General features: G+C 32.5%; 1 protein-coding gene across 3 annotated transcripts in view; it reads right to left on the bottom strand.

The window, feature by feature from the left end:
• Positions 1–14,857, bottom strand: part of LOC105319838 (uncharacterized) — a 50,174-nt gene that overhangs the window by 3,734 nt on the left and 31,583 nt on the right. For 2 of the 3 annotated variants that reach the window (XR_010714371.1, XM_020063902.3), the window contains exons 29-39: positions 14,563–14,735; positions 13,638–13,719; positions 10,692–10,925; positions 10,134–10,231; positions 3,004–3,124; positions 2,723–2,886; positions 2,431–2,506; positions 1,460–1,696; positions 1,165–1,278; positions 604–745; positions 71–234 (exon numbers count right to left, since the gene is read on the bottom strand). Coding sequence is in view for 2 of the 3 variants with exons in the window: in XM_020063902.3 (XP_019919461.2) it covers positions 71–234; positions 604–745; positions 1,165–1,278; positions 1,460–1,696; positions 2,431–2,506; positions 2,723–2,886; positions 3,004–3,124; positions 10,134–10,231; positions 10,692–10,925; positions 13,638–13,719; positions 14,563–14,735 (1,605 nt within the window). In the remaining variant the exon portion in view is untranslated. The remainder of the gene's footprint in view (positions 1–70; positions 235–603; positions 746–1,164; positions 1,279–1,459; positions 1,697–2,430; positions 2,507–2,722; positions 2,887–3,003; positions 3,125–10,133; positions 10,232–10,691; positions 10,926–13,637; positions 13,720–14,562; positions 14,736–14,857) is intronic. The other variant, XM_066085998.1, reaches the window with a different exon arrangement.

Below are 14,857 nucleotides of genomic sequence, written 5' to 3'. Positions count from 1 at the left end.
TAAAAAGCTTCCTTGCGACTTACTCTTATAAAATAATGAGCATCATGGCACATGTAACAAAGCAATTTACCTCCACATTTTAAATACAATGCATCTTTTTCAGTATCACAAGGTTTTAAAGAAACGTCGCAGTTTTCAAACCCAAAAGTCCCTCTACGGTTACATTTTGGAGAAGTGTAGGCAACTCCATTGGTAGAGCGGTAACTTCCCTTTTTAGTGATGGAAACACCATATCTAGAAAACATTATAAACATTATAATATCCATACTGATTTTTAGATAATGGCACAAATTGTTTCATTTTGGACTCTTTAAAGAAAATAATTAGAAACAATCAAAGAAGGGGACAAATTAAAATGAAATGTTTAATTCTATTTATTTTGCTAAAGAAATAATATACATATATTTCTTATAAATTGTTGGCCTATATACCATCGTCAAATTTTACGGAAAAATAAGCAGAAAACCGCAAAAATTTTGGACTTCGTCAACCTGAAAATTCTTGGTCAGCAAAATGAAAAATAAGTAATACAAATGAATAAGCCACAAGTAATTTTTTTTAATATTAGCTTATTAACAAAATTGTTGATTTAGATAAACCTACATGTCTTTAAACATGGTATTGCAAGCTGTGATTGCAGTGAACAAATTAAAATCCATACAAAAGGCTCCCCAAGCACCTTGTCTCCACATTACTAGAGTGCCCTCTTGTGGTGATGCTCCATTTATGACAGCAAGACTTGATTCTAAAACGATTTATTACATTTTCAAGATCTTTTTTCAGTGAAAACACTTTGAACAGATTTGTAACGTATAGTCCAAAACATGTCATCAATGATTCAGTAGTATAATTGCTGAAAATTATATAACTAAAATTTATCAGGAATTATCCTTGACTATTATGAAGTGATCAAATATTGTCGGGCGTGATCAAGTCAATAATAAGGGCCTTCGGGCCTATTTGAATTTGATCAACCCGGCCTCATTTAATCATCTCATAATGCTCAAAGAATGATTCTTTATTAATTAATTACATGTTACACATGTAATCATTTAGAGGTAAAAATCAATGTCAACAGTACCAAAACAAAACAAACTGTACCAATAAAACTACATTATATTTACTGAAATGTTTTTTTTATGAAGAATCAAAGAGTTTTCACACCTGAACATATGATTCCATCTCCAGTGCCATTTTTACACATGCATGTATAGGACCCAATGCTATTTGTACACTCTTGTGTTTGACTATCGCAGAGAAATTTACACTCATCAATATCTAAATAAAAGTCAAACAATACACGATGTATATATTGCCAACTAATTACGAACAAGTATACAGATATTCAAAATGGAATGCCTATTTGATTATCATCGTTCATTTGTCTTTTTTTAAAATAATGTAAAAACAATAAGTTCGTAGCAGTTATCCTTTGTAAGAATAAAGGAACAGTTATTACCTCTACAACCTGTTTCAGCTCTGGTGTAACCGTCTTTACATGTACATTGTCCGTTCCTGCATATCTCTCCATCTCTAAAACAAGCCTCGTTATCTTTTTTGGAACAGTCGCACCTGTCTCCAAACCAGTTTGCCCTACAGTGGCACTCCCCTTTGTCGTCGATCGAAAAAGTGTTGCTACGGTTACACTTTGCCAATTTTTCACAATTAACTCCATAAAACCATGGACTGCAGCCCACTGTAGCAAACGTTTGTTTCTTTTTTAATCAGAACAAAACTGTTACACATTTATTAGTTTTAGTTCATTCTCAAAAGGATATTGTTTACTGCAGGTTTTGGGTGGTGAATTTTCGAATTTTCTATTTTATGAAATTCAATGTCATGAGTAAAACTTGTTCAAAACACAAAAAGAATTTTTAAGATGATTAACCATAACATAAATCTCGATATTTGTACTAGATTTTTGAATAAGGCTCAAACAAAAATGGACTTAAAAGCAAAATAAAGGGAAATGGACAATTTTTTAAGAGTTTGTTTTCCGCTAAAACATTTTTGCAGTACTATTATAATAGTTGAAATTCGGACTCGTATTTTTTTTTAAATTGTGATTTGAAATTTCATCTTTGTAGCTATATTGTACCATTGTCATTCATAAACTGTATTTCGCTTTTTAAGAGTTTTATTATTTGTGATATTAACACAATTAAGAAAATCTCATCCATAGTTTTAAATATCATTGGATTTTTCTTCCAATAACCCTAAAAGTATGTCATTGACCTACGTTTTGAAAGTGATCAATAACACTTCAATGAATGAAGGTCTATATCAGACATTAAATGAATTTCCGTCATAATTAGTAGAATTGTTTCCCTTTTTTTTAGCAAACGTCATTCTGAGAGAGAGAGAGAGAGAGAGAGAGAGAGAGAGAGAGATATGTTACAGTGTAACAAATTTAAAATTAATGCTTGTTACCACAAGTTTTAGCTGTGATGATAATGTCGTCTATCATGACAGAGGAATTCCTGAACGAATATACAATGAAATAAATCTACAAAAAAAAAAATCCGCAGCTTGTCATCAGTGATAAGGATTTTTCTCTTCAACTTTTAATTTCCTTGTTAGAGGAAATTTAAAAATAGACTTAACAATAATTTCAGTGGAGCTTTGTATTTTATTTTAATTTTGTTCTCTTCTGAAATTTTTATTTGTACAAAGATGCATTCTGTTCATTATTATTTATATTAAAATTATTTTATGCATATACCTTTATATTGGAAGAAGCGTACAAAGGAACACGTGCTGTTGACCATCCCTTTCCGTGGAACAATCTGCTATTTAGCAGGTTGTTGTCTTTTACTACTAGAATTCTTAACATTTGCTCTTCTTCATATTCAGTAAAGTATTTCAAGTGTAGACAACTTTCACGCTCTGAACACACAGAGAAATGTGAAAATGTTGTTACTCATTACAAAACCGACATTGATACAAGAAATTGTAAAAAGAGACGTGAATATTTTAATATAATTACAATTCTTGGATACTCACTTACGCTTACATTGTTGACAGAAAACGAAAAGAAACTTTCATGAGTATAGGCCGATACTCTGGTTTTTAGGTAGCGGTTGTTTTCAGGATGATATCCATCGTCTAAGGATTGCTCAAAATCCTAATAAAAATAGTCTCTATTTAGATCAATGTTTTAAAAAATTACTATGGGTATGTGACTACTAATTTATTTATCTGAATATTTTTCAACCTGAAAATGAACACCGATTTTTCGTCAGCCCAGTGTGTCAATCACTGCAAAGCTAAGAACATATATTTAGAAATGCATTAAATTAGTGAAAAAAATTCAGAAGAATGAGCAAAGCAGATTGATAAATATAATTATTTGACCCATTTATAATTATATGACGGATAATTTGGTTTCCGACTCCAAAGTGTTAATATACAAAATCAAGTATTTTCGATATAGGTTGTGTATAAATATACATACATTAAACACAATCCGGGGCTAAATCCTGTACATTCATGATTGAAACTATATACTAGTAGTTATCAGTAACTTATGGAATTGATTTTTTATGACAAGGGCTACCTGATATTTACTTCGGAGTGGGATTGTAATACATGTTTACGTTGAAAAGTAAAATTTCATGAGCTCTTTCCACTTATTCATATAAGATCAAATGTCAAATCCGATCTTTTTATGTAGAAATAGACAACTACTGATCGTTGTTATTCAAGTATAATCAAAATTAAATAAACATTTCTGGAAAAAAAATAGACTAAAAGGGCCAACCAATCGAGTTTGAGGTATAACTCTGATGAACACGGAGAAAGACTTATAATAAATGTATTTTTCACAATTATAAATCAAAAAACAACTTCTATGTTTTTCATTATAACGAGTTAATTTTCTCGTAATAACGAGATAAATAACTCGTTATAACGAGATCTATTCTCGTAATTACAAGATCTTTTCTCGTAAATCTGATATCTTTTCTCGTTAACACGAGATAATTAATTCGTAGGAGATTTTATCTCGTAATAACGAATTTTTTTTTCGTAATGACAAGATAATCAAATCCTAATAACGAGATAATTAACTCATAATAATGAGAACTTTCATCGTTATTATGAAATATTGTCTAGTTATTACGAGATAAAAATATTTTTGTGGCCCTATTCGTCTTTCTACGGAAGCCCATTTAGGACCTATCAAAAAATATTTTTGAATTTGATATAACGAATTCTTGAATTTGTTAAAACGAATTTAAATCGTTATAACGAATTGTTAAATCCGTTATAACGAATTAAATTTGTTATAACAAATTTTAGGAATTCGTTATAACGAATTCAATCTGTTATAACAAATTCGTTGAATTCGTTATTTCAAATTTTGAAATCTGTTTTAACAAATTAAATTTGAAAAAACGAATTCTTGAATTCTTTATTTCAAAATTTTAATTCGTAATTTCGGTTTTTTAAAATCAATTAAGACATTTTCATCCAATTTGTGGTAACAAATTTCATGTTTTGGGGAACAAATTAAACGGGGCGGACTTCATTTGTTCCATATCGGCGTACGACGAAATGCGCCGATCAATTGATCGGCGTTAAACGGCGAATTGTTAAATGAAGTAAACTGGCGTAGAAACAAAGCTGTTGCTGTAACCATGGTAACAGATGTAAGAATTCCAAAAGACACATAACTTACTTTATCACCTTTGCTAGAATTCCTTCATAGATAGAAACAAAATATTGAAGAACTGCTATATATGTAGCAACGCATTTTCACCAACAATACCATGCAGGGTATACAGATTTGTTTCGACGGTTTCTGCGCAAAATTCCCAAAAATTGTTAAGTCAATGCTATTAATCAAAGAGCATGCTGATTTATTAAAAGGTACTTGCAAATCAGCCAATGTCAAACTTATGTCATAGAATTTATTTACCAGAATTTAAAGCAAAAACCGCACCAAAATCGATGCAAAAATAATAGAGTTACACCTCTTCAAAGTGCCATTTTTACCTGCTTTTAGAAATCTTATCAAGAGAAAATGAAATTAGGCGATTACGAGGCTTCAGTGCCGTCACGAGGTCAACACGAGGGAAATTTCCTTACAAAGCTATACAAAATAAATTCGGTCTAATGATTTGACGTATCTAGTTATTTTAAGTATCGTAGATTTAAAAAGTTTTATCCGTAATTATTTTGTTACAGTCAGATTTTTTTCAAACGATTTTAAAACCTGCTATTCTAATCGCCTTTTACTGATGAATACGATACTAGTATCGTTAAACGCTTGCATGGGCATATATATGTCCATTATTCATATTTGTTTTGTCGGTGCGTGTTCAAATCCGATAAAGCTTGAAGGGCTTTATAGCTTTATATTCATAGATTTGATATGCACGCTCGACCGAAATTATCACCTAATAATATTCAAAGAATGATGCCTTTTTGCTTATATCTATATTATTTCCGATTTCTACACTTTAAAACAACATTTTAAAACCACTGGGTTTTTTTTCATGCATAGCACATGTATTATTGCAGGAAATACCGTTTCTCGGTTATGCTGTAGGACACGCCCATTTTGTGTCGCTCATTTTTTATGAAATTATTGGGCTATAGGTTTCAAAATTGATTTGTAATGTTATCACAGTAAAGAACGCTTAGAAAATATAAATATATTTTATATGACATAGCCAGGTATTATAACCAGGATGTGCGCATGCGTGAACAAACTTTCCATCAGGATTGGTAAAAATTTGGGAGGAAATTCGATAGCTTCTTGAAGGAACTTCGAACTGATGATATGTGCTTAAAAAACAAAAACAAAAAACAAAAAACTTTGGTTTACACTTAAAAAAAAGATTTAAATATTTGCGAGAACAATAAAGGCAATGTTACAGGGAAACAAAGGCAGGGAGGAATCTGTCTCCATGCAGTTGCCCCCCCCCCCTTCCCCCTCCTTCCTAGCATTTTTGGAGCATGTAAAAAATTGAAAGTGACTAGGAGGAAATAAAAATTGGAATTTAAGTTTGAGGTAAACTTAGCATTTCCATAGCTACATGTAATCCCACGGTGTACGATTTTCGAATTTTTGAAATACATTTCTTTTTGCATATCAAGAATTGTTTGGCGATTCTCCCACCCACCCCCTCTTTTTATTTTTTTACGATGCCACCTGCCTGAACAAAATATCACAGTTTCCTTACATATACCATTAAGAGGACAATAAAGGCGATGTTACAGGAAAACAATATACACGTAGCTTCAAACGGTGGGTGGGGGTGGCAGGGAGGGGCCTGTCCCCACGCAGTTGCCCCCCTTTTCCCAGCATTTTCGGAGCATGTAAAAAATTGAAAGTGACTGGGAGGAAATAAACAGTGGAATTTAAATTTGTGGTAAGCTTAGCATTTCTATAGCTAACCCAAGGGTCTACGATTTTCGAATTTTTGAAAAACATTTTATTTTTGCATGTCAAAATTGTTTGGCGATTCTCCAACCCCACCCCCCTCTTTTCACTTTTTTACGATGCCACCTGTCTGAACAAAATATCACAGTTTCCTTACATATTGGGTTTATATATAAACCAATATTACTGTATCTCATACAATATACATTTCACCAGGTTCTATAAACACCTACGCTTACTAGATTCAATGTAAAAAAATCCAGGGTAAGGAGGAGAGGGATAATTTATTTTTTAAAGTTTTTTTTAGGGGTTATTGGGGAGGGGTAGGGGTGGTCAAAACAGCGAACCCATGTAGCTCTATCCATAACCCTCACCAAGGTCTGTGTGCCAATCACCAGGGTATGTATACCCATCACCAGGGTCAGAGTACATATTACCAGAGTCGGTGTACGTATCACAATGGTCTATATACGCATAACCAAATTCAGTATACCCATCACCAGAACACCAGGGTTTCAATACTATCACCAGGGTCAGTGTACGTTTCATCAGCGTCTATTTGCCTATCACCGGGGTTTGTATACTAGTATAAATTAAAAGGGGCAAAGTGCGCATCACTAGCGTATGTATACCCATATACAGAATCAGTATACCCATCACCAGGGTCAGTTTACCTATAACCAAGGTTAGTGTACCCGATTACAAGTGTACATGTATATGCGTGTCCAGAGTCAGTATACCCATCACCATGGTCTCAATACCTATCACAATATAGGTTTTGAGACCCTGGGAATGGGCACCCAGACCCTTGTAATATGTATAATGACCTTGGTGATATGTCTACTGACTTGGTGATGGGCACACAGATCCTGGTGATACGAACACTGACCCCGGTGATACGTACACTGACCCTGATGATACATACACTGACCCAGGTTATTTGTATGCAGACCCAAGTGATGGGCACACGTGCACATCGTAATATTGACCCAGGTTATGATTATACAGACCCTGGTGATACAAACACTGACCCTGGTGATACGTCCACTATGCTAAGATAACATTTAAAAAAAAACCTAATCCTTGGAAATAGGGGGTTAGGTGAACACTCAACCTCAATTTTACAATTTATTTCCTCCCTATCATTTCAGTTTTTACCTGGTCCCAAAAACATTGGGGGTAGAGGGGGCAACTCTTTTTTAATTCACATTTTATGTGTAAATTTAAGAAAAGTGTGCTGAAGGGGGTAGTCTCGTCCCCACTTCCCCTGCTCCACTCCACAACCCCCTCCCCCATTCCGATGCTAAGTGCCTGTTGTTTTCCTGTAACATTGCTCTATATTGTTCTCTCAAATACTAATATTTATTCAACATTTTGGTGTAAATTTAATGCACAAACTTTCCTATCACTTCAAATGATTATTTATAATTTAAAAATAAAATTGTTCTATACTTTTCTAAATTTCGCAAATATCAGTTCGAAGTTCCTCCAAACAGCTTTCAAATTTCCTCCCAAACGTTTACCGAAAAGTCGGTACACGCATGCGTACATCCTGGTTATAGTGCCTGGTTGTACTATATAAAATCAAAGTACTGAAGAACTGATGGGAGTTGATTTTATCGATTATTATTTAGTTTAAAATCAATGAAATGATATTTTGCATGGCAAGTACTTTCCTATATGTATTTGAATTACTCACATTTTTAATAACATGAATTCTTCCACAGGAATTTCGTGAAAACCCAATATGAATCATGTTGTATAATATTCAAAGATCTATTCTATCAAACTACGTATCAGTAATCGGAATAGTTATGAGAAATTGTATGGATCCAAGCAAAATTGGACTCTAGTCTCGTTCAACCAGACTCTCAGCTGTATCCGTTAATCACCGACAAGCAAGAGAGAATCTGGTTGAACGAGCGTAGGAATATATAAAATGTGCGACTTCAAAAATTATCTAAATCTAACTATTTACAAGGTATCTATAAATAAGTTTCCTTGAAAAACAATGCTTAAGAACTCATTACATCGAATTTATCGATTATAACTAAATGTTGTCAGCAATGTTGATTTGTACTTAGGTCCAAACACTGTTTCACTTTCGGTTTGCCTGAGTAACTGCATACATGTAGGAGAGTTGATTAAAATCAACTCCCAAAAATAACCTATTCTATACATCGTTCTGATGGAAAGTTGGGTCACGCATGCGCACATCCTGGTTATAATGCCTAGCTACATCATATAAAATATTATATTTACATGTTTAAGTGTCCTTTAATGTGATAACCCAGCCCAATAATTTCATAAAAAACGAACGACACAAAATGGGCGTGTCATACAGCATAACCGAAAAACAGTATTGGCGTAATAATACATATAATGTGTTATTCATTAAAAAAACAGTGGTTTTAGAATGTTGTTTTAAAGTGTAGAAATTGGAAATTATATATAAGTATAAAAGTAATAAGGAATCATTCTTTGAATATTATGAGTTGATAATTTCGGTCAGAGCGTGGTTATATCTATCATAAATCCCGTCGAGCTTTATTTGATTTGAATACGTCCCGGCCAAAATCACCTGAGACTAGTAATACTCAAAGAATGATTCCTTATTCTTAAATCAATTTTATTCCAGACCGATATTTTTTTTAAGCATGGCGTAATCTCACGGTTTGGTGATGTAATGAGATGAAAAATGCAGATATATGTTAATAAATCAGCATGCTCATTGATTGATAGCATTAATTTAACAAATTTTTGGAATTTTGCGCAGAAACCCGTCGAAACATATCTGTATATATTGTATTTTGGTGAAACTGCATTGCTACATATAGTTCATAAATATTTTGTTTCTCTCTATGTAGGATTTCTAGCAAAGCTGATAAAGTAAGGTGTCTTTTGGAATTGTTACATCTGTTACCATGGTTACATTTACTTCATTTAATACCATTTCGCCGTTTAACGCAGATCAATTGATCGGCGCATTTCGTCGTACGCCGATATGGGACAAATGAAGTCCGTCCCGTTTAATTTGTTCCCCAAAACATGAAATTTGTTACCACAAATTGGGTGAAAATATGTTATAACCGAGTTTAAAAAACCGAAATTACGAATTAAAACTTTAAAATAACAAAGTCAAGAATTCGTTATTTCAAATTTAATTTGTTATAACGAATTCAAGAATTCGTTATTTCAAGTTTAATTTGTTAAAACAGATTTTGAAATTTGAAATAACGAATTCAGTGAATTTGTTATAACAGATTAAATTCGTTATCACGAATTCCTAAAATTTGTTATAACAAATTAAATTCGTTATCACGGATTCAACAATTCGTTATAACGATTTAAATTCGTTTTAACAAATTCAAGAATTCGTTATATCAAATTCAAAAATATTTTTTGATAGGTCCTAAATGGGCTTCCGTATCTTTCGTATTAAAGCAATTCTAATTAACTTGATAGTGTGCCTGTGTTAGCCCTACAGCATGAATAAATATTTGGAACGTACTAATTTTTAGTTTAATTTGACTGCTTACACATTGGTCTTTTTTAAACAAAACTTACAAGTTTATCCATAAAAAAATCAAGGGTAGAAACCTTTCAATCCTAACAAATGTATTTTTGAGAAAATGTAAAAATAATAATTAAAAAGAAACATTTGCTCCATTAAGCTTCTGGTCAACTATAAGACAACCAATTATAAACGTGCACCACGTTTCAAGGTTCAAAGATATCAATTTACCTCAATGATTTCCCATTGCATTGGTCGCAGTTCTATATTACATTGTTCCAAACTGTCTCCTATGTCAAATCCACAAAAATAGGTGACGTCATTCAATCCTGCAGAATCGTATCAAAAGCATCTCACATTAAAATGTCTATTTGATTAATCTAAGCATTTGTTTTCAGAATAAATTGTATTATTTCAGCAAAAATAATTTTAAAAACCTTCATTACGGTATATATGCAAGACTGATTGTTCACAGATTAACTTTTACTAAATTACATAATGTTAACAAAAAAGGAAACGTCTATTATTTAAATCATTACATAACTTTTTTTTACACATAACGTATATTTGGTTATATTTTCAGAATCGCAAAAATTTGTGAAAAAGAGCGAAAGTGTAACTTTGATCAATGAAGTCATTTCTATGATTTGAAAAGTGTCTTATAGGAAATACCAAACAAAAATCATATACATTTTGGTATACTTGGAAGTTTCTAAATACACTCATGATATTTAATATTTTATTTTCATAATTATTTTTACGTACCAACGACAACATGTTTTAAAATACCTGAACAGGGAACACCATTATTATAAATTCCATCTTTACACAAGCACCGATCACCGTGACAGTAGGAATATGCTGAATGGCAATTGTCGTGTAACATCCAGCAGTTACATGTTTTTCCACTCCAGCCTGGTTGGCATTCACATTTTCCACTTTTGCTATTACAACCTTTGGAACTTAATCTTCTGCAGTCACATGATTTATCACATTCTAATCCATATTTCCATGGTTCACAATCTAGAAATAGAGATAAACAAACATTCATGTTTAAAATAAAGAGGCTCACAGGCCATGATGGTCACCTGAGTGCCATAGTCATTAGACATGTCAGAGAATTTCATGTCTGCATTTTAGACTTCGTTTTGAAGTTTAAATCCTTATATGAGACTCCTCTGATTGTTATATCGCCTTTTTATGGTTGAATGTTTGAAAAACATTTATTCTTGGACATGGGGGGAGGGGGTGAGGAATCCTATGAATCTCACATTATCTACACCCTAGCAAAAATTGTAAACATTTAATAAAAAGGACTTTAATAATCAATATTTTAAATAACTCTAAAACTATTAGAAACTTTAGGTCACAAAATCTTACCAAAATCAATAACGTAAAAACGTACGATTTTTCAGCGCTTTATACAACCATTCCCCAAGACAAATTAAAATCTAGGCTTTATGATATCATCGGCAGTTGCTTTTTCAATAAAAATGGAAGTCGTAAAAATGCTTAACTTGTCATTGGAAATCTAAAACGTTATTTTGTTAAACACCATTCTGATTGCACACACAAATACTCTGAAGTTGACATTAAAAAGATGCTTGAGTTTCTGATAGACAACATCTATGTAGTTTTTGGAAATCAAGTCGTCCAACACTCTGTTGGAATTCCCGTTGGTACCAATTGCGCCCCATTGTTAGCAGACCTATTTTTGTATTCTTATGAAGCAGAATTTATCAAAAAACTTTTACGTTAAAAAACAAATCACTGGCTGTGGCCTTTATCTCAACATTCAGGTATATCGACGACGTATTATCAATTTGCAATTGTTATTTCCATTCTTACGTCGACTCGATATATCCCAGTGAACTTGAAATAATGGATACCATATAGTCCGCGTCATCTGTTTTATATTTGGATATTTTACTGGAAATGGACATTGATGGTTACCAAACAACAAAATTTTATGATAAACACGGTGAATTCAATTCTTCTACACTCAACATTCCTTACTTATGTAGCAATATACCTTCATCACCTGCATATGGTGTTTTTGTCTCTCAGTTAATTCGATACGCAAGGGCATGCTCTTCGTTCGTATAAACAGTTTCTAAGGCGAGGCAAGCTACTAAGAAACAAGTTCATAAAACAGGGCTATCAACAATCTCGTTTGAGGTCATCTTTCCGTAAGTTCTATGGTCGATACAACGACATTGTCAGCAAATACAATCTTCCACTTGGTCGCATCCTGACTGACGTTTTTCATACTAATTGTTAGTCCATAATAAATCACCTAATTGTCAACGGACTTTTCCGTTTTTTTCTAGAGCGACAAAGAGCATACGGCGGGTGTGACCGGTCAGCAGAGGATGCTCACCCCTCCAAGGCACCTGATCCTACCGCTATCTATTTGGAGGTCCGTGTTGCTCTGCTTTGAATTTGTATTTCGTTTTATGGATTTGTGAGATGGTTGACGGTTTGTTATTGTCATTTCTTCATTTAATTCATTATGCATTGAACATGAACACATGATATTCCAACAATTATACAACACACAGGAAATTGAAGTAGACACTATAACGCCATAATTGCCATACCCCTCCCAAAATAAGAAGTCTTCAATTCTGTCCCATCGGCATTGAATTTCAAAAATTAGAAACAGTACATTATAAACAAAATGACTACAAGGTAACTACTTTATCTCACACGACTATGATACTAGTACAGAAGAATATATTATTCAATCAACACATTTTTACTATGTGTCCATATTGGACCTGCCTTAGAGCTTTTCACAATTTACGTTAAGGGCTCCATGATCAACATACATGCAGTTAAACTTCCGCATTAAAGGAAGTGGAAAAATTAAAAATAAATTTCAATACATGGCCATATTTGCTCCATCCTATGGTCTAAACCGGTAACCAAGGGCCACGAATTTCCCCATTTCGGTAGAGGGTTTCTATGGACATTTACCCCATATGTGTGGTAGTAGAGAGGAAGACATTCTAAAATTTCATACAATTTCACAAGATGACTTTATCGGGGTCACCAATTTCACAATGTTAATACAGGGTTTCATAAATATTGAAACCATGAAATTAGTTTTTCTCAAATAAAATGGTAGTAGAAAAAAAATTGCCTTAAGTTTGATACATTTTTACTACATGGTCATATTGGCCCCACCCTAGGGTCTAAGCCCTGACCTAGGGACCACGAACTAATTAATTTTGATAGTGGGACGGGATCCATAAACATCAAAACATTGCAATACGTTTTTCTCAAATGTTACGATAGTAGAAAAAAAGCTTTTCTAAACTTTAATATATTTCCCTATGTGATAATATTGGTTCCATCCTAGGGTCTGAACATCTGACCAATTTCACAATTTTAGTAGATGGCTTAATGAAAATTAATGCCATACATTTAGTTTTTTCCCCAAATGTATGAGAGAAGAGATTTTTTTAATTTTGGCCTTTTTTGCATATTTTGCCCCACTTACGAAGCCCCAATGTTAGTAGAGTCATTAATTTTACATTTAGATTTCTCTTTTTCTTGGGATGCTTCACACCAAAAAAGGTAATATCCTTGTAGTTTTCAAGTATATGTAAATTGTTAATGCATGATGGACAACGCACGATAACTGTAGAATACCGATTGCAATAGGCAACCTGAATGACTCACATGAACTAAAAAATCTGAAAATTTCATCATCGTAGTATTGATACTCACTGCAATGTCCTTGGAGAATTTTGAAAGCATCCAGTGCGAGGTCTGATTTATCTCCGTCACCCCTCTGTCCTATTACTTTTATCTGGAGAAACAAATCTTGTATATTATATTTCGTTTCCATCGATTATACTGGCTTTTGAAATGATGTTGCGTCTACTTTGTGTGATTACCATTATTATTTTCAAGTTGTAAAGGTTATTGATATTTTAATTGATATACAACACTTCATGAAACCTGTTTTCAGCATATTAGACCGACAAAATATCTTAATTTTGTTTTAATTTTTGGGGAAAGGAGCGACACTTAATTCTTTTAAGTGATTAAGTAATCTTAGATTTATATTAAACATATTCATTACAAACAGGCAACCTTGTATTTAAAAAGAGTTTCCTAATTCTATTTATAATAATTCTGGCTAAAATCCCTTTTATTTTGTCTTCTTCAATTTAAATCAATCTAGAATATTGTTAACGCATTTCGTTTTATTGGGGCATGTTTGGTATTTATCAATTTATTTACAAATATATAACAAAATTTAAAATCAAACTTGAAATAACTATTAATGTTCTAATTGTATGTATTGAAGTAATCTGATTTACGGATGAGTAAACTGAACGTCTGTTACTGTCTTAAGAAATAATCTAACACAAAAAATCCGCGAACATAATTATCCTTACGATTTTATAAATTTCAGGTTAAATAATAAAATCAATAAAATATTTTGCTAGCTTTGAAGGAATACTAAAATGATAAGAATTAAACAACATATATATATATATATATATATATATATATATATATATATATATATATATATATATATATATATATAAAACCTTTAAAACAAAACATCAAATTATTAATTTCTACATATTGTAATCTGTACTTCTGCGACCTTATAAGTAAACTTGACATAAAATGAAACCTTTTGTGTATCAACCGGAAGTAACACTTGTCCTTGATTCCAGCTCGAACTTATATGTCCCGATTTTGACCATCGAGCGATTACTTTTCCGCCTTTGTCTTCTATAATGACGTCTAAATTACCAATATCTCTTCCATTCATATGATAATAGAATTGGAAGCAGGCATCTGTTTCTAAAAAGATGATTTAGAATCTTATCAGAAAACAATTGGAATAGGAAACACAGATTAATGTGGAAAAAAGATAATGATTAAAATGGCTTATTGAATCATATTTGATTTTCTGTATTCAAACG

The sequence above is a fragment of the Magallana gigas genome, chromosome 5, assembly GCF_963853765.1.
Source record: "Magallana gigas chromosome 5, xbMagGiga1.1, whole genome shotgun sequence".
In the NCBI taxonomy this organism is placed as follows: Eukaryota; Metazoa; Mollusca; class Bivalvia; order Ostreida; family Ostreidae; genus Magallana; species Magallana gigas.
Note: the sequence above shows the minus strand (reverse complement) of the source record. Positions and strands in the feature narration are given on the sequence as shown.